Source organism: Lacerta agilis, chromosome 15, assembly GCF_009819535.1.
Source record: "Lacerta agilis isolate rLacAgi1 chromosome 15, rLacAgi1.pri, whole genome shotgun sequence".
Classification (NCBI taxonomy): domain Eukaryota; kingdom Metazoa; phylum Chordata; class Lepidosauria; order Squamata; family Lacertidae; genus Lacerta; species Lacerta agilis.
The window spans coordinates 33863614-33889151 of NC_046326.1; the positions used below are offsets into that span (position 1 = coordinate 33863614).

At 43.9% G+C, this 25538-nt stretch overlaps 1 protein-coding gene across 1 annotated transcript in view; it reads left to right on the plus strand.

The window, feature by feature from the left end:
* AUTS2 (activator of transcription and developmental regulator AUTS2) overlaps positions 1-25538 on the plus strand; it is a 659999-nt gene that overhangs the window by 631518 nt on the left and 2943 nt on the right. The window contains exons 8-17 of the mRNA XM_033171799.1: positions 1370-1620; positions 2824-3065; positions 4761-4805; positions 10636-10731; positions 14063-14134; positions 15994-16023; positions 17762-17833; positions 18402-18543; positions 20428-20505; positions 22011-22094. Of these exons, the coding sequence (XP_033027690.1) occupies positions 1370-1620; positions 2824-3065; positions 4761-4805; positions 10636-10731; positions 14063-14134; positions 15994-16023; positions 17762-17833; positions 18402-18543; positions 20428-20505; positions 22011-22094 (1112 nt within the window). The remainder of the gene's footprint in view (positions 1-1369; positions 1621-2823; positions 3066-4760; positions 4806-10635; positions 10732-14062; positions 14135-15993; positions 16024-17761; positions 17834-18401; positions 18544-20427; positions 20506-22010; positions 22095-25538) is intronic.

A 25538-nucleotide genomic window follows, 5' to 3' on the forward strand; every position in this document is an offset into this window, starting at 1 on the left:
CTGGAGTACCATGTCCAGTTTTGTGTGGTTTGCTTGAAGAAGTGTATAGATGAAATGAAATAGATTCAGTCAGGAATGCTGAAGGAGCTGGGCATTATTAGGTTAGAGAGAAGGTTGGGGTGTGTGTGATAGCACTGTTCAGGGACTGTCACACAGAGAGGGCAAAGCCTTGTCCTCTGCTACTGGTCTAGAGGAGAGGACAAGATCCAATGGGTTCAGTTTAAAGGAGGGTAGATTTGGGAGGAATTGATTGACAGCAAGAGTAGTCTGACAGTGGAGCCAGCTACTGGGGTGAGGCATGAGGGGAGTGTCGGCATCCAGGGGGTCAAACGGCCAGCTGACTAGCCCCCAGCTGGATCGTCTCCGTCCAGCCATCACACTGCGAAGATCCCTCAACCTCTAGTGCAACATAAATCGGTGACCCAAGTCTGCTGATATGGGCACACTTTACTTAGCAGAGCAAACTGCGCAACCAAAAGAGGCTTGAGGCTTATGAAGACATACTAGCAAACTATGGATTTATTATCAGAAATCAGAAACGAAGAAACATGTCGTCTCTCTCCTTGCCATCTCATCCAAGAGAGAGAGTAAAGCAGAAGCAACAACAACACAATGCAAGTTCCTTCCGCTTGCACCAGCAAACAGTGCTGGAATGTAAACAGTCATGTGACATGTAACAATCCCACGTCTGTAACTAAAGGTGGAATGGAAAATTCCAACAGGGAGCACTGCCACACTGGAGGACTTCAAGCAGAGGCTGGGCAGCTCTCTGTTGGAAGAGGTCCACGCAAACCAGCTTGGGTTCCATGTCAGAAGAAAGATTGGATATAAATGTGTGAATGAAGAAAGCCTAGCTCAGGCCCAGAAACCTTCCTTTCTACCTGTGATCCTGGAAATAGTCTGTGAGTCAGAGTGAACTATGCAAGGTTAGATAGGCTGCTGACCTGGTGGAAGGAAGATCTGCATCTTTTCCAGACTTCTCTATCCTGGTGCAGCTGACCAGATAATAGAGCCACATTGCATCACCATTCCTTGAGATAAAGATCAGGCCATCTGTTGCTTTGGGGCAGGGGGGACAAGGAAGAGGAGGACTTGGTTGCACTTCATGGTACCATGTTGGGTTAGATCAGCCTTTCTTAACCTTGGGTCCCCAGATGTTTTTGGCCTACAACTCCCATGATCCCTAGGTAGCAGGATCAGTGGTCAGGGATGATGGGAGTTGTAGACTAAAAACATATGGGGACCCAAGGTTGAGAAAGGCTGGGTTAGAAGGTTCTCTGTTTTCTTCTTGCTTGGTGATTCTTGCACCTTCCGGGAGCTCTGTTTCCTAACATTTCCTCTCCACCTCTTTTTTTATTTCCTCAAACAGCAGCAGCAGAAGCAGTACTCCTGCCAAGACTCAACCCCCTCCGCATATAGGCCACCATCCCTCAGCATCCCCTTTCCCCCTTTCTTTGCCAAACCACAGCCCGCTCAATACCTTTACCCCCACCCTCCAACCTCCTGCGCACGCCCATCACCCCAATATGTTTGCCCCTCCCACGGCATTGCCCCCTCCTCCTCCTCTGACGTCAGGGACATTGCAAGTTCCAGGTCATCCTGCTGGAAGTGCTTACTCAGGTAAGAATGTGCATATACTTAGATAAAGAATGAGACTCTTAAATCTCAGTGTCGTGAGTTTGAGCCCCACGTTGGGCAAAATATTCCTGCATTGCAGGGTTTGGTCTAGATGACACTTGTGGTGTCTTCCAACTCTGCAGTTCTACAATTCTATACACACACACACACACACACACACACACACACACACACACACACAAATACATACAGGAATAGCACATTCTGGGAGAGAGGGATGGAATGGAATTAGAGAGATGGGGGGGAGTAAGAGGGGAAGGAAGGAGGAACCCATCTCAGCAATGGAAGCTGATTCATAAGGATAAATGGAGTTCCAGCCCCCAAATCATGAGTCTCCCCACAGCCTGCTGCCACCTGCCAGCCTTCTTACTTACAAACAACCCAGTGTGTGGTCTTGGCTCTCTGCATCCTCCTCCTAAGTCTCAGTGTTGTCCTTGGAGAATTCAGAAGAGAGGAAGAAGATGGAGACAAACCTGGAATAAGTTGGTTCTGCCTGCCATTGGCTTTAGCTACAGTTACTGATGATCCTACCAGTCCAGGTGGGCACCAGCCACCACTGCTTATTCTGGCTGGGAGATCTTAGAATCGATCTGACAAGCCAGAAGTCTGTCCACACCCACAATACGTACCCTTCTTAAATTTGGGTTTGGACATGTTTTATACAAGCAGCTTGTACCAAATTTCAGAAGGAGGATTTAAAACAGAAAAGCAAGCTATTCTGTTCTTCCTTTAGCACAGGGTTTCCCAAACTTGGGTCTCAAGTTGTTTGGGGACAACAGTTCCCATCATCCCTGACCACTGGTCCTGCTAGCTAGGGATGGTGGGAGTTGTAGTCCAAAAACAGCTGGAGTCACAAGTTTGGGAAACCATACTTTGGCACAAGGCTGAGGAATCTGTGGCCCTCCAGATGTTGCTGTCCAGCAAAATCCATGACCATTGCCCATGCCGGTGGCTGCCGTTTCATGTGGGAGTCTATCAGCACATAGAGGCCCACAGGTTCCCCATCCTCATGCTGGCACTAATGGAGGAACAGAGATGAAGGAAAACATCCATCTATTAACAAAGATCAATTGTACATTGTGAAAGTGTGATTCCGAAAAAAGGAAGAAGCAGGAAAAAGGAAAGACTGAGTGGTATTTAAACGAGAAGGATAAAACCTCATGTTGCCATTGTCTTGGTTTTCAGAGCAAGATCTTCTCCGCCAGGAGCTGAACACCCGATTTCTGGCTTCGCAGAGTGCCGACCGCGGCGCCTCGCTGGGCCCACCGCCTTACCTGAGGACGGAGTTCCACCAGCACCAACACCAGCACCAGCACACCCACCAACATACGCACCAGCACACTTTCACACCTTTCCCCCACGCAATCCCGCCCACCGCCATCATGCCAACGCCGGCACCTCCCATGGTGCGTACCCCAGGCAGAAATGTGAGGATAAGTAGAGCACAACTCTCTTTGGATATTTTTTTTCCTTTCCTATTGCAAAATGGTGATAAAATTGTGTCGGTGGGGGAAGATGTCCGGGTGAAGGAAGAGATTCTGGGAGAAAGCATGCTCCTCCCGCCTTGCAACTCGGGGAATTCGGAAAGCGAGAAACATTCAATATTTCTGGGAATTTCCGCGTCAGAATGTAGAGGCTCCCATGCAAGCAGCTCTCCGCCCCTCGCCCCTTGTTTCCAAAAAATGTGGTGCAGGTTGAAAGTGAGAACTTAAAGCTAAACCCTCCTTTCTAACATAATTGCTTTCTATGTTTTGGCATGGAAGGCAGTACTGATAATGTGGCACAGTGAGAGAGACATGGGCCCAGAGGGCTCATGGCCAGCTGGTTGACTGGCATCCAAGTTTTACTTCAAACTGGCAGTGGGGCAGTGTCCTCCACTAAAATCAAAGGCAACAGAAACACTTAGAGGGTGTGAGGCAGGCTGCCCCCCTCCCCCACCGCATTTACTGGTTGGTGCCTACTAACAGAATTTAATAGAGCTCTGAAGATGTTTCAGAACACAGGTACCTTCATTGTGGAGCAATCTTAAACTCCTGGGGAAGGGCCACAGAGCAGAAGTAGAACATAATTAAGTTCCCAGGTTCAATCCCTGGCATCTTCCAGTTCCCCACCCCTTTGGCATCTTCCCACCATGCCAAGCCCCACATCATGTTGGAGACACCATGCTCTAGCTGCAGTGAAAAAGGAAGCAGTGAATCTGCAGAACAGGAAGCTTTCAGTTAAAAGCACATTAACTCTGCCATGTCTTGATTATTTCACTCTGCTGTTCCACAATGGACATTGTGATTACATTTTATTGCCAAAATAAAAGGTCAGAAAGCAGGCTTGGGGGAGGGGGAGGATGAGAAGAAGACATTGATATAGAGCGATTTGGTAATGGCATGTGCATTCTTCCTAAAGGGTGAGTGAGGAAATGATGATATTTCAGAGGGTGGAGGGACTAGTGTGGAATGAACCTTAGCCTGCTGGTATCACTGCTTTGTTTGCCTAATTAAAGAGGTGAAAAAGAGGTGTACGGGCCTCAGGAACCCATGACCTTTCCCCCTCTGATATCAAGCTCAAGTGGTGAGTGTTGGTGGACATGGAGTCCAAATGGACTCGCTGAGAAACATGAAGGAGCTCTCAGTATGCTCAGGGAACTGCAGAGTTTGTGAACAGCCCCACCTCCCCAGTGTAAAAAAAAGAAAAAAAAAAGATGCAGGCAAAGGGGTGACAGATTGGAAAGAAAAACCTTAAATGGAAAATGGAACAGGGTGGGGAGAGGACCCAGGGAAAATGTCCTCCTTGCAGAGAATGGCTGGCTGGAACACTGGTCAGGAGCAGTCCTGTTATGCGGGGAATATATTGTAATATTATCTTGTTGTTCCCAATCATTCTACTTAATTTGCACCTGGAATTTTTGTTATCTAAATTGCTCCTGATCTCTTCCTGCTCTCCCTACTGAACATACTTTCATCTCTGAACACCTGCCATTTTAAAGTATATCCTCCCCTTTCGCCACATCTCCATTGATTGCCAATTTTTTCCACCACTTAGTCTTCCCATCCATTGACTGAATCAAATAAATGTATGCCCCATTAGAAAGACAACATAATGAGTTTGTGTTTTGATCCTCTTTGCAGTTCGACAAATACCCTACAAAAGTTGACCCTTTCTACCGACACAGTGTGAGTTCTTCTTACTGCCTTAAAATGTATTAATTTGCTTCTTTTCCCATTGGTGGGCTGAGATCACCACTCAGATCAGTGGCAGAACATCCCATTTTCTGTTTCCCTCCCTCTCCCTTTCTGTCCATCACTCTAAAATGTCCATCATCGATATTGTCATTTGCTTTAGCTTTTCGTCTTGTGAAAGATGTGATATCTCTCAAAAAGAAAAAGCAAACTCTGAAGCTATGCCTAAATCTAGCTCTTTAATTGGGGACGGGAGACCACAAAGGTGTCCAGATTCTCTCTGCTACTGCTGGCTACTCTGATCATTTCAGTGGTGCAAGCAGATCTTTGTGACCATTTCTCTAGCTTCCAATGTGGTAATGAAGATATGAAGTCCTGGGTCGATGAGGGATTGGTTTGCATTTGAATGAGAAACTACCTAATTCACATTTCTTCAACTAATATGCAAACCTTTGAAATTCACAATTCTCTGAATTTTGCAATGCAGTTTTCCAACAAAGCAACATGTACAAGAATACATATAATATGGGGAAAGTATTATAAAAAGGTCTGTATTACTGAAAATAGCCTACAAAATGCAATTTATTGGGGTAAGTTGCACGTAAAAATGTCAAAACTGCATGGAAAAAATGTTTCTTAGGAGAAAAACACACTAAAATATTGGTTTTAAATAGCATTTTTTGTAATTTTGCTATGAAAGATTTGTTAAATTTATATGGCCTCCCATTAGAAAAAAATTATCTGGGCAGCATGCAAAAATTCATAAAGAAAAATCCAAAATGCAATAATGAAAACTAATGAAATAAAGTTAACAGCAGCAAAACTTTCCTTCTAACAAAGACCACATAAAAATATTTGCAGCTTACCTTAACACCACACTGAAATAGCAAAGGCCTAGTGTTATGTACTGAGTTGAATAGGATCCAAAATGCAGCAGTCTGATTGGTCCTAGAACAATAGGATTCAGAATGCAGCAGTCTGATTGGTCCTAGAACAATAGGATTCAGAATGCAGCAGTCTGATTGGTCCGCAGGAGCCACCCAATCCAGCTCCAGGTGGAAGTGAATCCACAACTCGATTGGCATACAGGAGTATCCCGGAATTAGTCAATCACGTGGGGCCCATTGTGTAAATAGTGTATATAAAGCAGACGTTTTGGAGGAACTGCATTCCTCATGACTATGAGCTGAATAAAGAACATGAAATTCACCTATATTTCACCTAGGGTTGATTTTCTGTAGGAATGTCCTTGCCCTGATATGAAGGTAAAAAGGTAAAGGACCCCTGGACGGTTAAGTCCAGTCAAAGGAAACTATGCGGTTGTGGCACTCATCTCACTTTCAGGCCGAGGGAGCCGGCATTTGTCCACAGACAGCTTTCCAGGTTATGTGGCCAGCATGACTAAACCGCTTCTGGCGCAACAGACCACTGTGACGGACACTGTTTACATTCCCACCACAGCAGTACCTATTTATCTACTTGCACTGGCGTGCTTTCGAACTGCTAGGTTGGCAGGAGCTGGGACAGAGCAAGGGGAGCTCACCCCATCGTGGGGATATGAACCGTCACCCTTTAGACCACACCACCACCAAGCCCCAAATGAATTGATTCATTCAGCCCTTATGTTCTCCCTCCACTCAGAGGAATAGAGCACCTCCAGGCACATGCAAGATCCTTGTGCAGGCCTGAAGAGGCACAGATATCCACCTTGGGGCATTTGTGCCAAAGGAACCTTACGGAATTGACAGCACCCAGAAAGCCAAGCTTTATGGTTGATCCAAAGGGTTATACACCCTCCCATTCTCCAATAGGTGAGAAATCACAGAAAGAATCCAAATGAGTGTTAGGTCATTTGTGTTTCTGTTTCATTGCCTCAGATGTATCTAACCTGATGGCTTGTTCCATTTCAATGGTTAACAGAGGTTAAAAGCTACAAGATTAAAGCACTGAAACTTTTAACTGGCATATTATTAAAAATGTATTAACCAGTGCATTTCACTTAATCGGCCAGATCAAAAGGTATTATAGTCTAAATTTGTAGGCAAAGTAGAACTGCTCATTTTTCTTCCTTTCTTAAAACATTTGTCGGGGTTTTACCTTCGGTTCGGAATGTGCTTTCTTAACACAAGATGGTGAAAGTGTGATTTGGGGAACCGTACGGCATCTGTATGTGTGTGTGTGTGTTTGTGTGTGTTTATATATATCTCACTATGGTTATTATGTTATTTCATTTAAAGAATGCTTTCCCCCCCTTTTGCTGCATAATTTAAATTTATTAAATTTGCAGCCTGCCCTTCCTCCCAAAGGAGCCCAGAGTGGCAAATGTCAAAATATTAAAACAATATTAAAAAAAACCATGTTGAGAACAATTAAAAACATAAAAAAACAGTTAGGAACAATCTACAAAACGAGACCATTTAAAAATGTGGTTGGTTAATAATAATAACTAATAATAATAATAATAATAATACCCCACCCATCTGGCTGGGTTTCCCCAGCTACTCTGGGTGGCTCCCAACAGAATTAAAAGCATAATAGAACATCAAACATTAAAAGCATTCCTAAACAGGGCTGCCTTCAGATGTCTTCTAAAAGGCAGATAGTTTATTTCCTTGACATCTGATGGGAGGGCGTTCCAAAGGGCGGACGCCACTACTGAGAAGGCCCTCTGCCTGGTTCCCTGTAGCTTCACTTATTGCAGGGAGGGAACCGCCAGAAGGCCCTCGGAGCTGGACCTCAGTGTCCGGCCTGAACCATGGGGGTGGAGACTCTCCTTCAAGTATTACTAATGTACCCTGAAATGTGGCTTAAAATACTTTAATAAATACTTTAATAAATAATTAAAAGTAAAAGTAAACCTGAAATAAAAGGTTGTCTACCAGGAAAACTAAAAACCTGCTAAACTATTAAAGTCTTTGTCACCCCTTGGAAGGCAATTGTGGTGGTGGGAACAAGCTTCATAGGGCAAGGAATCTGGCCACATCTGGAGGGCCACAGTTTCTCCAATCCTGCTTCAGAGGGGGGGGGGGTGATGTGGATTTTAAAGGATTAAACTAGCTACTGACAGGTAAAGCAGTTCTGCAGGTAACAACTCAACTAGTTGCTATCGGCTACCAGGAGTTCTATGCAGGCAGGCTGCAGAGGAACAGATCTTGCTATCCTTGGTCCACCGGATCATAGGGTGAAGCCTTTTTACTAGAATGCCAAGGAGAGGCAATTCAGACTCAGAAACTGAGACTGAACTGGCCGCCAGCCCACGAGGGACAGCACCTTAAATGGCAGGTAGAAACCTGTTCACATGAGGACACGTTCCAGTTTTCGGGAAGAGACTCCTCAGGAGTCAAGGTCTCCTCACAAGTGAGGTCCTCTTCATGATGACACCTCTCTTTTGACAACAGAAGGTGGAGTTCAGCTGCACCCTGGCAGTTCCAGTTAAAGAGCCTCAGGACCAGGCTAGAAAAGCTGTTGGATGTATTTGTACGTCCGTTGCATCAAACTTTCTGCCTACCTGCAAGTGGACCTTGGGCTGCCATTCAACTTTTCTCTTATCTGAGCCCTCACTTGAACCCCAGTTTGCCTGGGATGGGATCTTGGACTGGCTTTGGCTGTTGGTGCTTCCTGAACCTACAGAAGCTGTGTTACTTAAAACCTGTCCTGCAACTTGGGGCCCAGCTAAGATGGGACATTGATAGCTCTCTACTTTTGTTGACAAGATGGGAATCCAAGCCTTCAAGCAGCAGTGGCAGTTCCAAGACACCCTGAAAGGTCTCCATCCTTTCCCACCATCTATATGTTAACAACCAGCATACAGTGAAATTTCTAACATCCCTTGGAGGCTAGAGTCTTTAACATGCTCATTTTCAGTATTAAAAAGTGATTGCAGCCCAATATGCTTGCCTGCCTAATGGGTTCTTGAGAGCTCCACTATTCAATATCAGCTAATCTTGGAAACGTTTTCTGCGCCATTGGAAGTTCACGTTGAAGCGAAATAGAATTAAAAGACGGCAATGATCTATGAAAGGAGTGGGGAGAGGAACTGGGCCAGGTGGTTGCGTGAAAGCCTTAAAATTATTGCATTTTTTAATGGTGTTAATTGCCAAAAAAAGGAGAGAGAAATGCTTCAGTGTGCTTGAGTGCACCTCATGGAACAATACAATGAAACAAACTATTGTAGTGCATTTTTAGATCTTTGGCTCAGGCAGGAATCATGAGCCGGTGGAATACATTTGCAAGGAAATTGCACTGACATTTTGTAGGAAAAGGCCTCATCTGTTGGCCAAAAGCTTTCCCCAAGCCAAACTGCTGTAGGGCAATTCAGGAAAATTGACAGGGGCACAAGGGCTCTGGGATGCTGCCAGAGCCTTCATACTACCTTCTCACAGCTGGGTAAGCTCATGACTGCAGCTTTGCACAGATCGGGGGGTGGGAAATAAGTAAATGGAGAATGAGTTTACTCTACTCTCCATTTATTTATTTATTCCCCCCATGCAAAGCTGCAATTGGGTAAGTAAAATAAGCATAAGATGCAAACTACTTGTGTGTATGTGAATTTGTGTGTGTGTGAAGTTTGTAAAGGTGGGCGGTAGGTTGTGCCCTCTGGGTGCACCCACTTTTGTTTTGACCACACCACTATTGGCATGTATCCCGCATTGGATTCTGTTGACGTCCTACTTATGCCTTGTGGTGTATGTTGGGTAGGGCCACCACTCAGTGGTTGAACACATAAGTTGCATGCAGGTGGTCCCAGGCTGAATCTCTAGCATCTCCAGACAGAGCTGGGAAAGGCTTCAGTGCGAGACCCTGGAGCTCGATAGAGCCAAGGGTTTGACCAGAAAAGGGCAATCGAAATGATCAAGGGGAGGGAGCAACTGCCCTCTGAGGAAAGATTGCAACATTAGGGGCAACTTAATTTAGAGTAAGAGGAGACATGATATAAGTTTATAAAATTATTCTCTCTCTTAGAACACTAGAACTCATGGACAACCAAATAAAGTTGGAAGACTCAAACCAGATAACAAATTACTTCTTCACACAGTTGAGTTGTGGAATCTGCTCCCACAAGAGTCGGTGGTGGCCATCAACTTTGATGGTTTTGAAAGAGGATTAGACCAATTCATAGAGGCCCATGCTGTCTGTGGCTCCACTGTTGAAGGCTGAATTCCAGTTGCTGGAAACCACAGATGGGGAAAGTGCTATTGCACTCAGGTCATTCTTGCTTACCCCAGAGGCATTTTATTGGCCACTGTGAGAACTGGCCTGATCCAACAGGCTCTTCTTACAGTCTTATGACTCAATATTAAGGCAGCTTCCTTTGTTCCTGTTGTTTAACTGCTACAACTAATGCAATTGACAATGAGATCACGTTTCTGCTCCAGTTCCTTCCCATTGCATCCTCTCTTTTTTCTGTAATGCAGTATTACAATACAGTATAATAATAACCCTCATTATAAAAATCCATTCTGAGACAGCTCTCTACCCCTTACGCTTTCAAATAATCTGTTCTTCCCACACAAATTTGTTCATCTTGTCATCTAACATTTTGTGAATGTCCGTTATATCCCTTATTCATTGCTGTTGTCAGATGCCTTTGTCTTTTTCCTAGGCTTATCGCCACCTCCTTTACCAAGTACCCAACATCAGTGGTCCAGCATTGATTTTTATGCAGTTGGATCACTGACTGATTAACAGCAGCAATCATGTGAACTGCATAATTCATAAACTGCCTCCGTGTCTCTTTTGCTTTCTTCTGAGTTGGAATTGCATGATGTGCAATTAGAAAATGTGTGTGGGGTCCTTTGCTGATGTTATCTTCCTTTTGTCACAGTTATTCCACTCGTACCCTCCTGCTGTATCAGGGATCCCTCCAATGATTCCTCCAACTGGTCCTTTTGGCTCACTACAAGGGGCGTTTCAACCCAAGGTAAATTGTAAATATGTTTTGTGTGTGTTATGTAGACTCTTTCCAAATATGGACATTTGTTTTGTGGCTTTTGTGGCCTCTTGCAGTTGCAGGTGTATTCGTGAGGAGCAGCGCTTTTATTTGTCTTGGGCCTGCATGGGGAACCAGTGACCCTCTAGATGCTGCTGGACTTCAACTCCCATCACCCCTCACTGTTGCCTATGCAGGCTGAGGCTTCTGGGAGCTGTAGTCCAGCTGTAGCCTGGAGGTCCAAATGTTCCCCATCTTTGGTTTTGGAGATGGCTCAGCTGGGAGAGATGAATGAGTCTACAGGAAGGCATTTCCTCCCTAGGTCAATGTGGGGCACAAAATCCCAGAGTTTCCTTTGAGCTTGACTGGGACTCAAACTCTCTTGGGGATGATGGGCAAATCAGATGAAAAGAGCTCTGTATGAACCTTCATCATGTGTTCCCTTGATTCACTCTCATTTACTGAGGCGGCAGGGGAGGCAGGGGCGGGGTGGGGAGAGAGATGTGGGCTGTTGATACTTGCTTTCCAGTAGGCTTCCAGGTGCTGGTTCTTGCTTTTAAAGCCATATATCAGAGGTGTGGTGTAGTACCTACTGGATTGCAGTCACCATAATCCCTAGCCATTAGCTATGTTGGCTGGGGATGGTGGGACTTGGTTTCCAAGAACATCTGGATACTCACAGGTTTCCCCACTGATTGGCAAAGCCTCAACAAAACATACCTTAGAAAGTCTACACTTCTTGGTGATGTTGGCCCAGTTAGAAAAAAAAACACTATTGGGCTATTTTGCCATTACATTTTCAATGTGATCACTAATTGAACTAGCTAGGTTTGCACAGAAGAACCAAAATCTGGTAGAGTGGGGGCATACATGGGCTGAAGTAGCCGCCTAGAATTAACAGTAAACAAAAGTAGGCAGTAAAACTTCCCTGGGGGCATTTTAGGAGCCCCGAAAAAGCATCTTTTCATCTGAAAATGTTCACTTATGAACATTTGATGCAATCTTCGATTCTTTCATTTTATATCTTGCCTTTCTTCTACCATGGAACTCAAGGTATTCAGGGATGTTCTATCTAAACTGTTTGTTTCTGCTCTTTTATACCAGGTATTGTATTTCTCAGCTCAGGGGTAGACTGACGTCAGTCTTGTGCGTTCTGCTTAAAGAACTGCAATCCTCATTGTTCACCAGTGTATTTTAAATTTAATCTTTTGAGGCTAGATGTTGAGCTGTGTTTGTCCAATCTGAAAACTATCCCCGCTCCACCACTCAAGCTTCTTAAATATGTAGATTGTGGTTCATTAGCAAAGGTCCTCATATGTATGATAATTAGGCTATTAAGAATCCATTTGAGCTTAACCATCTACTAGTATGTGGCTGCGTGTATGGTTGTTGTTTTTTAAATGTTGTGTGGGGCTCTTCGCAAGTAAGGTTTTTTTACATTCTCATGACTACATTATAAATCTCTATTCCGGAAAAATGGTTTTGGTGATTCTTACTTTGTGAATGGAGACATCTGCCTCTACTGATGTCAAAATCAACAGTTTGGGATTGATGGACTATGTGTTCCTTTTGTTTCAAACCCTTATCCACGTTCTCAGTCAGATTGCCAAGACCTTCAGCCATTTTCTGGGAGAGGACAGTTGACATCTTGTTGGCCACTGTGATCACAGGATGCCAGGCTAGATGGGCCTTTGGTCTGATCCAGCAGGGCTCATTGTCTTATTTTTCCCTTTCATTGGATCTCAATATGCCAACTTTCTGCTATTTCCCAACACTTGAAGTTATTTCAGTACCCACGACTACAGGCAGCTGTCTAGATACGAGCTGCTTCCCCTTCTCTCTGACCCCCTTTATTGGTGCAAACCTAAATTGTTCACTGTTCAGCTCCTGTTCCTCACACAGTTCCTCTCTAGCTTGGATTTTTTATCCCAGCAATATTCCATTTGACTCCCCTTTCCCAACCCCCACCTCCAGCTTGGCATTCCCTCCCTTCTCACCTGCTCTCCTGTCTGCACTATCAGTGAGCCTGTTATTATTATTATTATTATTATTATTATTATTATTATTATTATTATTATTATTCTCCTTCTGTGTGAATGGAAGTCCATCAGCTCTGGTTGGACTCCACTTCCCATCCTTCTGGATGGCTATAGGGTTGCCATACATCCGGGAAATTTGGATGGAATACCCCGAATACCACAGCAGTGTCTGAGCGGAATTTGGCAAAATGTCCGGGAAAATCCATACATGTGGCAGCCCATATTGGCAGTTTTGTTTTTGCCAATTTTCCTCAGAAATAGCTAAGAAAGGTTCCACTTCTTTGCAATTTTGCAAAGGAAAGCTCCACAACTTTGGCCAAAAAACTCTAGGATGGGAGGTACTGTGGTAGGTGATGCTGGAAGTTGTGGCTCAGCTGTCAGAAGCTACACTCAGAGTGCTTCCAGGGGAACCCTAGTGGTGCACGGGTATATTTACTGTCGGACCTGGAAAATAAATAAGCAAGGCACAGTGTGAATGGTTTTGAAGTGTGTGTGTTGAAGTGGGTACTCTGCAGCATGCATTAGCACCTCAACAGAGGGAGGAGGCTTGTCTCCAACAACAACAACTGTGAGCCCTTTGCAGAAGCAACACCTGAGAATTGAAAACCTGTGAACACAACATAGTTTGTTTGTGGGGTTAGAAAAGAAGAAACTGGTAGAAGACATGTGTGCATCTTATTAGCTTGCTTTGTGCAACTGTGAGAGAGTGATGGGTTTTTCACCAGTTAAGGCTGTTCAATGGCGTCTTGCAACACAGGGGAAAAAAACAGATTTGAATACTCACAACTGTAACAGGAAAACATGGTGAAACTCAAGAGAGCCGAGATCTCATTTTCTAAAGCTAAACAGATCTATGGCTCATTTTAAGAGGTCGGGAAATTCTAAGCCAGTCTTTAACCTAGGACAGAAATTATGACTCTGTGTGCACCAAGGCAAGGCACTCTAGAAATGACATTTCAGAGTATGCAAAACTGTAGTCCAAAGGTTTGGAACTTTGACCCTCCAGATATTTCAGGACTCCCATCATTCCTGACCATTGTCCATACTGGCAGAGGCTGATGGGAGTTGTAGTCCCTATATCTGGAGGGCACCAGGTTTCCATCTCTGCTGTAACTAAATGAATAGATGGATAAATGATCTTCAGTTCCTTTCTTTTTTATGGAGACCCTCACTTACTGCCTAACTAATTCTTTTGGGGTCTTCTAAAAGTTTAAAAGTTTGCAAATTAAAAGTTTGCACATAAATTTACACTGCTGTTGTTTCTGTGTATGTGGCATTTGTAGACTTCGAATCCTATTGATGTTGCAGCAAGACCTGGAGCTGTTCCACACACCCTACTGCAGAAAGATCCCAGGGTAAGTTCTAAAATGTTACAGCCCCTTCAAACCAAGGGCCATTCAAGCATTGCGTAATGAATGAAGCTGAGGTCATCATCCTAACGCTGCCCTTTATTGCTATTTGATCTGAGCTTAAATTGAGAAAGTGTGGAATTTGGAAACCATAAAGCACATAATCTTACTTTCATGGCCCTTAAGTGGGCTGGCTGTGAGTGGGCATGCACAGGGTGTGGCAGATAACCTGAGGGTGCCAGAGAGCATAAGACTATAGTATCAGGACCACACGCAGGGTGTTGTGATTACTTCTAGAGCTCAGCCGAGGTGTTTCATTGCTCTTGGACCAGTCTTCACCTCCAAGACTCCACCCACATCCAGAATTAAGGTGTAGACTTCTGACCTAGAGGCTCTTACTTCTCAACCTTCTGCGTTTCTTTCAAAGGTTTGCAGGCTTTGAAAAGCGTAATGCTCTTGGGAGACTCTGTCTTATGGGTTTCTGCCTCCAGGGGTTTCTGCTTTAGGGAGAGGGTCAAGGTTGACACACTTCAGCTCAGGTTCAGTGTTGAGGCCTGGGTTTAGGTTCAGCACTTCCACAAATGACACTTTTTGTCCTCCAGACGTCTTCAAGTCAGGGTCAGGATGATGACGTTAGCCATCTGCGATGTGGAGCACCTGACCATGTATGGTCTTGGGAAGACACCTTGACACCTCCAATTAAATGATGTTTCAGGTAGCAGGGTTAGGAAAGGCCTCTTCTTGTGACCCAAGAGGAGCGCTCCCATTCAGCATGGGTTTGAATGGATTTGAGGGGGTGGGAAGGGAGTCAAGAAGTATTTTTGTATGAATCCTTTTTATCCACATTTGTTCCAGTGTGAAAATCTGCACCACAGAGCAACCAGTCTATACCAGTCTGTATCATTTGACTTGCTTTTTATAATTGGGTGACTTGGAGCTGGTTTTAAAAGAGATGGGGTATGTGCAGTCCAGCATTAACCAAAGTGGAGTCCTCCAGGTGTTGCTGAGTGAAGGTTCCTATAATGTGCATAAATGATGGAAGCTGAGGTCCAACAATTGTGGTTCACTCAAACTCCTATCAGACCCCTCATAATGTTCAGAAATGATGGTCCAACAAAATTGGGTGTGTGGGTGTGGGTGTTGGCTCCTCCTGGTGTAATAGTTACTGAATTTTTTCTGTTAGCAATTGTGTATGGACAAGTAAGCCTCTTCCAAAATACTGCCCTCCTCTGTATCTTCAAACAAGTCCATCAAAAGGTCACTTTAAAAAATATTACTGCACTGTTTCCCATTTTACAGTGCTAAATTGAGTGAATTAGCAGGCAACCTCCAGGTCAGAATGCCTCTTGGGGGCCATGTTTGGTAGGTTGTCGACACTTGAAAGCATAAATCCTGCAGAGCAGAGAGGGGGAATCTGTGTCCTTCCAGATCTTGTTGGACTCCTAACTCCCATCAGTACCAGCCAGCATGACTTAATGGTCATGGATGGTGGGAGTTGTTGTTTACAACAGGGAGGAGCAGAGATGGAAAAGAGTGAATGTGGGTGTAATTTACCCTTAAGATCAGGTGTGGGGGACCTGCAGCCCTCCAGAAGTTGCAGAAGTACAACTCCCATCAATCCCATTGACCAGGGATGGTGGGAGGTACAATTCTGCAACATCTGGAGAGTACAAAACATCCCCACACCTGGTCAAGATGAAGCAACATGCCTGCTAATACTTTGAAAGAGACTACAAATGAAATGAAAATGCTAATATTTTAATTTCCACTCTCCCAAGTGAAGCAGAGCAGATTAGATGAGCAACTGTTTGAGTGGCAAGCTTTCCTTTACTGTACTGACTTTCCCTCTTTCTTTCTCTTTGCAGTTGACAGATCCCTTCAGACCTATGCTGAGGGTAAGAAGGCCACTATGTGTTGGTTGACCTCTGTCTGTCTATCTTTCCCATCATTCCTGACCACTGGTCCTGCTGGCTAGGGATGATGGGAGTTGTAGTCCCAAACCCTGCCATAGGTGCTGGGGAGTGACTGTTGCCTTCATATCTTGCTTCTTGGCTTCCAAGAGGCATCCCGTTGACCACAGTGAAAAGCAATATGTAGGACTAGATAGGCTTTTGGTCAAATCTGGTAGGACTCGTATTATGTCCAGCTTATAACAGCCTCATAAGGACAGAGGTTGCATGTGGAAGGTGAGAGTGAAACTTGGAATAAAGAGAGCTGCTTGGTTATTAGGCCATTTTGAAGGTTGTATATCCAGTTGGAAAGAACTGATGACATGCATAGAAACATGCATACGTATTTTTATTTGTATTCCAAATTTCCATTGTTAAAACCGTGCTCAAGGTGGTTTACAGCATGAAAAAAATGCATAGTTACAACGTAACAAATGTAGTCATAAATAATAAATAAAACATCCAAAAATACACAATCAATTTGAACCATTTCCACATAAATCACAATAAGATCTAAAGATTAAAGATACAAAAAAATTAATATCTATGTCAGCAACAACCCCCTTCCAACAATCCCCCAACCCAAGGGTCTGTTCAGCAGCCTCAGCTTTTGTAGATGGAGTCAGTCAGGAACCTGCCCTCCCAGGTGGGAAAAGGCCTGCAAGACAGGGAACAGGTCTTCCAGGACTCATAGTTAAGATTATGAGAACTTGAGCTTGCCTTTCTCAAGGGTACACTGAGTAGAATTGCAATGTCAGGATATGGAACATGAACGTGTCACATTTCTGGAAAAGGCAGAAATGTGCAGATGCACACTATTCACAAAATTCACATTTTTGCCAAGTCCTTTTAAAAGTGTGCTTATTGCATCCCCACAACAAAATGTTTAACTACTGAAGACTTGGATTGTGCATTCAAACAACATTTGCCACATTGATACAGTAAAGTCATCTCACTGGGACTTCAATGAGTATATGTGGAATGCCGTTTAGGATAGGGTTCCCTCTTATAAAGCAAACATGAGATGAATGCAGCCATAGAAGCACCAATCATATGCAGCATTCAGACACATCGGAAAGTGATTTTTTACTGTGTTGTGTAGGGGCATAATATAATTAACCTCACAAAGTAGTCAGATTCCACTTTCCCACTTACCAGTAAATCAGTAGGAGCTTTACAGCAAGGATCTACTGTAGACCAGTGACACTTCAGATGTGGTTGAACTTTGATCCTCATCGTCATTGACCATTGCTAGCTAGATATAATGAGAGCTGGAATCCCACAACAGCTGGAGGCTACAGATTTCTCATTCCTGGTTTGCAGAGTACCACTCTATGCTCACTTCTAATGTCTGAATTGTCTCCTTCACCAGCTCAGTCTGTTTCATTATTTTCTTAGTGCATGGCTTTGAAGGTGCTTGACATAGCACAACTGAAGCAAAGCAGGTCATGGTTAGGCTAGGGCTTGGATTGGACGACAACCACGAGAGTGCAATGAGAGATTCTACAACCATGAGAGATTTTACAACCACGAGATTTTTACCATTTTAAGATTCATAATGGAAGAAAGGCAGGGCATTTAATGTAAAAAGTAATGACTGTTAAATGAGAAGAGGCTCAGATCTTACTGTTATGGCTAAACGGTGTCATTTTCATAGCCTCTTGTGTTTTTGCTTCTTTTACAGAAACCAGGAAAATGGTGCGCTATGCACGTCCATATCGCTTGGCAAATATACCATCATCAACAGAAAGTGAAGGTGAGTCCCTTTGGGCAAGTGGAACCTTCCTAAGTGAATACAAAGGAGCATGTTTAGGGGGAGGGGCCAAAGCTACACAGCCAGAGCATGTGTTTTGTATAGAGAAGGCACAATGTTCAGTCCGTGGCATCTCAACTTAGAAAGATCGCATAGCAGATGATGAAGAAGACCCTTTGCTTCCCAACAACCACTGCTAGTTAGAGTAGAGCTAGGTAGTCTGACCTAGTCTAAGGTAGCTCTTTATGTTCCCCTGTATTTTGCTCATTATTAATTTATTTATTAAAAAAATATTTGTATGATACTATTTAAAAAAATCAAGGCAGTTTACAGCAAACGTACATAGAATAAAAGCCACGTAAAAAAAATAAAATCAAAGATCAACTCTTACCCACAGATATTTTCTTAATTCCACACATAAACTTGGTGGCATGGAAAAGTTTTCAGCATATGTTTCAAGACTGAAACCAAAGCTATCTGCTTAATCTCTGTTGGCAGAGCATTCCACTGGGCTGGGCCAATGTCTTGTTCATCATTGTGGTTTGTTTCCTGTTTGCTTTTCCTAATACAGAAACAGATGCAATCAGATCCCCATAAACTGGATTTTGGCCTGAAACCTGAATTTCTGAGTCGGCCACCAGGTCCTAGTCTCTTTGGGGCCATCCACCATCCCCATGACTTAGCTCGGCCCTCCACTCTCTTCTCTGCAGCCAGTGAGTATGCATATCACTGATCCATTATTGAAGAACATAGTACAAGCCTGATGGATCAGGCCAAAGACCCACCTAGTCCTGCATCCTGAGGTGGCCAACCTGATGCCTGTGAGGAAACTCACAAGCAGGACCCAATCACAAGAGCCCTCTGCCCTCATGCAGTTTCCAGCAACTGGTATTCAGAAGCATTGCTGCATCTAACAGTGAAGGCAGAACGTAGCCATCATGGCTAGTGGCCTTTGTTAGTCTTTTCCTCCGTGAATTTGTCTAATCCTATTTTAATGCTGTCGAAGTTGGTAGTTGTCAATGCCTCCTTCGGGAGCAATCTCTGTGTGAAGAAATCAAAGGTAGGAACAGGCAAGTAAGGGATGTGGCCAGTCTTCTCAGAGCAATTCTGAAGGAAAAGCTAAAACATGCATAGGAATAATCTGTCCTGACTATGAGTCCCTGGTGATGCCTGAAGCTGTCTTAGTCAGGGAGGTAAACAAACAAACCCCTGTGTTGCAAAATGTGAGTCAGCGACACGATGACCAGAAACAAATACAATATGAAAAACTTTATGGAATGATTCAAAACATCAGAACTAACAAACTGAAGTCTCTGAAAGTCCTTAAATGAATCACGGTGCCAGACTTTACCCGGCGGAGAACAAGCTGTGAAGTTTTGTATAATCAGCAAATGTCCAGTACTGATGTCCAACTCTGAACAGTGTTTCCGGATAACAAGTACTGTTTCATTGAATTCTTCATCAGTGAACTAACCAATCTTTTTTCGAATGCAGTGATTACATAATTGCATGAGCCCTGTTCCAGAGTATTCCCCCCCAATGTATATTATATCTATTTGAAAAAAGATTGGTTAATGAAGAAATTACATATCTTTCTACTAATGAGTGTTGAACTAATTCGCTGATGAAGAATTCAACGAAACAGTAGTTGTTATCCGGAAACACTGTCCAGAGTTGGACATCAGTATTGGACATTTGCTGATTATACAAAGCTTCACAGCTTGTTCTCCGCTGGGTAAAGTGTGGCACCGTGATTCATTTCAGGACTTTCGGAGACTTTCAGAGACTTCAGTTTGTTAGTTATGATGTTTTGATTCATTCCATAAAGTTTTTCATATTGTATTTGTTTCTGGTCATTGTGTTCCTTTTGATATTGCTTAGTCAGGAAGGTGGCAGGGAGGGCCAGGCTGGAATTTCAGGACCCTGGATAGCTCCAAACAGGCAAATATTTCCAGTGATTCGCTGCTCCCCTCCACTTCCAATTAGAATCAAGTGTGGGTGAGAGTGGGCCCACACCCTTAGACTCAACCCTTTCTGCTGAGCCTCACCACCCTCTACGTGTGGGGAGCTGGATGTCTGCCGCAAGGAGCCTTCCAAACTTGTTCAGACTCCCCATGCAATTTCAGAACCGTGCATAATCATGGCTTTAAAGCTGGTTGTCCCAGGATCTACAATGTGCAATGCTACTGCAGCATCCCTGGCAGAGAGCAGTCCAGCCTCTGCTTAAATACTTCCAGCAAAGGAGTCTCCTGAAAGCCTTCTGTAGAGTGACATGCTGGAAGTGTCCTAGTGATAAATCTGCATGGAATCGGGTGATAAAGACCAACACAGCATCTGGGTGACCCAAATTTGGAATGCAATCCTAGTTTTGCCAGAAGCACCCGTGTATAACGTCCAGTGAAAAGAAGCACGTTCGTCAGCAAGTTTTCATCAAACCGTTTACTGGGCTACAAGGGAAGGTCTCGATGTGCAGTATACCCCTCAGTTCTAGAAGACAGGGTCCGCATGCAGCATTGTGATACGTTGGCGCTGTGCATCTTCTCTGAACCCGCTATTCAAGTGTTGTTTTATTTTTGCTTTTGAATTTGTCCTGATAGGTGCTGCCCACCCAGCCGCACCCCCTTTTGGCCCTCACCCCCATCACAGCAACTTCCTCAACCCTGCTGCTCATTTAGGTAAGTAGGCATTCCCAACTTGTAATAAGCTGCCAAGCAACTGTGTCGATGGGCCCATCACCCTTGAGAGCATTTTTTTAAAAAACCATTTTTTTAGTGCAGAAGGAGCCCAACACAAAGCCCTCTGGATGTTGCTGTACATTAGCTATGCCGACTGGGACCGAAGGGAGCCAGGGTGCATCAGGATGCCACAACATGGGCTCCCTCTAAGACCCCATCTGCACTATATATTTAAAGCAACATCGTGCCACTTTAAACAGGCATGCCTTCCCCCCAAGAACCCTGGGAGTTGTAGTTTAAGGGTGCTGAGAGTCGTTAGGAGACCCTTATTCACATCACAGAGCTACAACTCCCAAAGTGGTTTATCAATCAGACACTCCAACTCCCCACCTCTATTTAAATGCCAACAGTGAAGGAGATCTCACCATCTCCAGAGGCCATCAGTTCTCATCAAATAGCTCTTATAATTAGGAAATTTGTATGAGTGTCCACCTATTTCCCTGCAATCCTAGTCCTGGAAATTCTGCTTTGTCTTCTGCATTTCAGCCCTGCAGATACACTTTATAGGGGCGGGGGCATCGAGCAACATTCACATATTCAGGAGTGCTATTATATGTATATTATTTTCACGTCGTTCTTCAATTCACAGTCATTTGGGCAGCACCTTAAAGAAGGGAGTGAAACAAAATGCACTTTTTAAAAAAGAGCCAAAGGGGGGGGGGAATACAAAGCAGGGAAATATGAATGAAAGGCCAAAGGTTCCCTGCAGCTGCTGTACTACAATTGCCCTCTTTGAGGAAGAAAAAAATCATGCGTTTTGCCGGTTGAATCAATAGGAGAACCTTTGCCTGGTTTAAACGATCCCTGGAATTCCCCCCTTCCTCCCCCTGCTCTGTAATAAGGGCTGAAATGGATTTTTGGGAGCATGTAGGTGGAGGAGGAGAGGGGAGAAGGTTCTGTTGTGCAAGAGTAAATCCTCATGCTAATGGAATGAGTGCACTGGAAACTGCCCGGGGTTTATTCCTGACTGTAGCTTATTGTTATGTTTGAACGAGGCCTTTGCTATTTAGTGAGAGTGCACACACATATTCCACTTTTGACATTTCAAAATCTGCAGTTCCTCCTGGGAAACAAGCAGAGTGGAACTCAAGGGATATAAGCATTATGAGACAATATTGGGTAGAACTGGGGAGAGGCCACTTCTTTCTTATATTGGGGGGTTATGAGGCAGGACACTGGGATGAAAATAGGGCATCCACCCTAAAGGAATCACCTACCCAAATTATCCATGGGTGACCCTGGGAAGAATGCTGTATCCACCTAAATTTTACTTGGAATAGACCCATTGACCTATATTAGCCATGTCCATTAATGTCAATGGGTCTATTCTTGATTCGAGCTAGCATTGGATAGATCATCGGGTTTTCTTTGCAACACACATGTAGCCATAAATGCTCCATCATAGGTAATGCCCTTCCCATTAGTCTCTTTCCATTTGGTTTCAGAGACATTTAATCGGCCCACGACGTTCACCAGCCTTGCAGCCGTGAGCGGCAATGCCTTCGGGGGACTTGGGAACCCTGCCGTTAGTGAGTAAATTCTCCCAGCTGTGGCTGTGTTTGGTTTGCATTATCATCAAGGATGCTAAACCATGGCTAATTGGTGCCCCCCCAAAAAAGAGGACTGCCTCTGTTTCTCAAAACCCTTGAGCCTCCTGAAACCCTTTTCTGTGGCCTAGTTCTCACAGGTATGGAGAACCTGAGTCTAGGGCAGGTTTGAGGATCTTAATGGCCCTACAGGCAGCACTGGACTCCCAACATCCTTGACCACCCTCTTGACCATGCTGGGTGAGCTGGTAGGAGTTGGGAGTCCAAGAAGTTATAGAGGGACACAGGTTCCTCACTCCTGCAGCACTTCAGCCTATATATGGAGGGCTCAACATGCATGCATGCTCCTCTACACATAAGCAAGAGGTCCCCTGCACATGGTAAACCGGCATGTTGTCCTTTCACTTGATATACTAGCTTTCTGTATGCAAGGAGCATTCATTGATGTGATGCCTTGCCTGCAGTTTGAAGTAGTGAAATTCAAAGTTGTATTGCTTATATAACAACAACAACAGCAGGAGGAGGAGGAGCAGTAGCAGCAATTGAAACTGGATATACACATGAGACTCATAAAATTTAAAAGAACTCACCATGTGCATTGGGGGAGCCATCACACCATGAAATCCCTTCCTCAATAGTGTTGGCAAGCAGTGGTCCCCAATTCCCGTGGTGAGTTGTACTAAATGTTAACAGGGGTAGGCTGGGCTTATTTATTTAAAGAAAATTCACCATAAAGAGAATTTTCAGAAGGGACGTTACCCAAGGTAGGCTCTTTTCAGACACTGAAACGCACAGTTGAGTCCAACCAAGGCCTACTCAGAGTAGACTCACTGACTTCAAGGACAGCCCCAAGTAGAGTGTGTTGAAGTAGCCCAGGAAAACAACTGAGGCCAAGCTATTCTGATCTAGGATATACACCTCACTCAGTTTTGCATGCCAACCCCAGTCTACCAAAAGGTGTTGTTGTTTTTTTCAAAGAAGGGGTAATCCCATTCTGGAGAAGAATTTATGTACTTTGGATGCTCTTGCATTATTTCTGGTGAGCTGCTATATCTTGTTTTCAGGCTTGATCCAGTCAAATTTCACCTACATCCCCAGTCCCCTAAATTTAAAGGTTCAAATAATATATCATATATAGCACTCCTGCTTTTATGAATGTTTTGTAAATCGTGGAAAGTTCTGATACATTTGCAAGCTACTAAATTAAAAAGTGGTCATATTTAAAAAGGGCTTTTGTACAACGGGATTTGCTTGCAAATCATGCCAACCAACAGAGAAATACACAACTTTTGAAAAATGGGCTTTCGTGTTTCTGAAAATTATGAGATGAGACTGGAGGGTTGTTTCCATTGTAGGCCATCGACAGGGCCTACTCCCTTGAGTTGGAAAACAAATTCTAGCAAGTGGTTGACCACATTGGTCTTGGATACAGCGTGGGCAAAAGAAACAGCTAGCTGAGAGAACCCAAAATCAAGGAACAGGTGTTAAATTGGCTCATCTTTAACTCTGAAGAGACTCTGGATTTGGGTTTATACAAGGCCCCATCTGCACTATACATTTCAAGCAGTGTCATACCAGAATAATAATAATAATAATAATAATAATAATAATAATAATAATTATTATTATTATTATTATTATTATTATTATTATTATTATTATTTATACCCCACCCATCTGGCTGGGTCTTCCCGGCCAGTCTGGGCGGCCTCCAACAAATATTAAAATACAATACAAAGTCACAAATTAAAAACTTCCCTAAACAGGGCTGCCTTCAGGTATTTTCTAAATGACAGATAGCTGTTTATCTCTCTGACCCCTGATGGGAGGGAGTTCCACAGGGCGGGTGCCACCACCGAGAAGGCCCTCTGCCTGGTTCCCTGTAGCTTTGCTTCTCGCAGTGAGGGAACTGCCAGAAGGCCCTCGGTGCTGGATCTCAGTGTCCGGGCTGAATGGTGGGGGTGGAGACGCTCCTTCAGGTATACTTGAATCAACCATAGTTACCCCCCCCCCCCAAAAAAAAAATAACCATGGGAACTTTAGTCTGTTAACCATGCTGAGAGTTGTTAGGAGACTCCTATTCCCCCCACAAAACTGTATTTCCCAGAGTTCCCTAGGAAAAGGGATTGATTTTCAGCCATTCTGGAAATTGTAGCTCTATGAAGGGAATAGAGGTCTCCTAACAAGTATCAGCACCTGTAATAGACTACAATTCTCAGTTTTCCTTGCGGGGAGCCATGGCTGGCCCAATCTTGTTCCTAGTTTTCCACTATCTTGTTTTCGTTTTTGTCCTGATGGGCCTTTGCCTTGTATTACTGTGTTTGTGTCCTTTTTTCTGCCACTGCAGAGGTTTTTGCGATGAATGACAATTATGCTTGCTTATTTCTTAATGTATTTATTCCTTTGGTTTTCTCTAGTTGTGTCAGCTGCTCACTGTGAACAGAAAGGCCACAGTATAAGTGGCTTAAAACAAAGCAGGGTTCTAGCCAATGTTAATCCAACTCAGAGTAGACCCATTGAAAATATTGGGTATTGCTAACTTGGATCTACTCTGAATGAAACTTAGTTGACTTGGCTGTGTCCACTGCAAGTCATGCACAGAGCAGAACCTTTGAAATTAATGACTAACCTAGCTCCATTCATTTCAGTGGAGCAGAAGTTAGTTGAGACAGCTCAGCTGGTAGAACATGAGACTCTTAATCTCAGGACCATGGGTTCAAGCCCCATGTTGGGTGAAAGATTCCTGCACTGCAGGAGGTTGGACTATATAATCCTCATGGTCCCTTCCAACTCTACAATTCTGTGATTCTGAATACACCCCAAATATTCCAACTGTACCAAATTATCAGAGGCCATCTTTGGTTTCCAGTATTTGTGTCACTAGTAAGTGAGGATGTCAGAGAATTCCAAGAAAAGCAAAAATTGCTGGTATTCACTTGTCCAGTCCCAGTGGAATTAATGGACATGACTAGCTTCAAGTCCATTAAGTCCTGTGGGTCTGAGTAGAACTTGATTAGGTACAACCCAATATGAAATCTGAAGACTGAAATGACCCAACCAGCCAAAATGATGGAGTATCAGTTCAAATACTGGGCAAATAAGGCATCCTTAATGGATACAGGGCCAATACCCATCTTACCTCCTTTAGGGTTAGGGTATTCCAAAGCTGATGTGCCACTCTCAAAAAGGCAGTCTCTTTCACAGATGCATAATGCACAAATAAGATTGAATGGCTAGTTGCCTTCCGAATGTGAGGATTACCCAATGCTAATGCTTATCTGTTAATCTCCTTTCCTTTTTCCAGCTCCCCAATATATGTATTCATTTTAAACTCTGAGTGCTGTAAAAATAAAAAAAAGGTTGGGTTTGATTGGTAAGTACCATCGACTGAGCATATTGCTTCTTCTTTTTTTCCTTTCCCCCCTT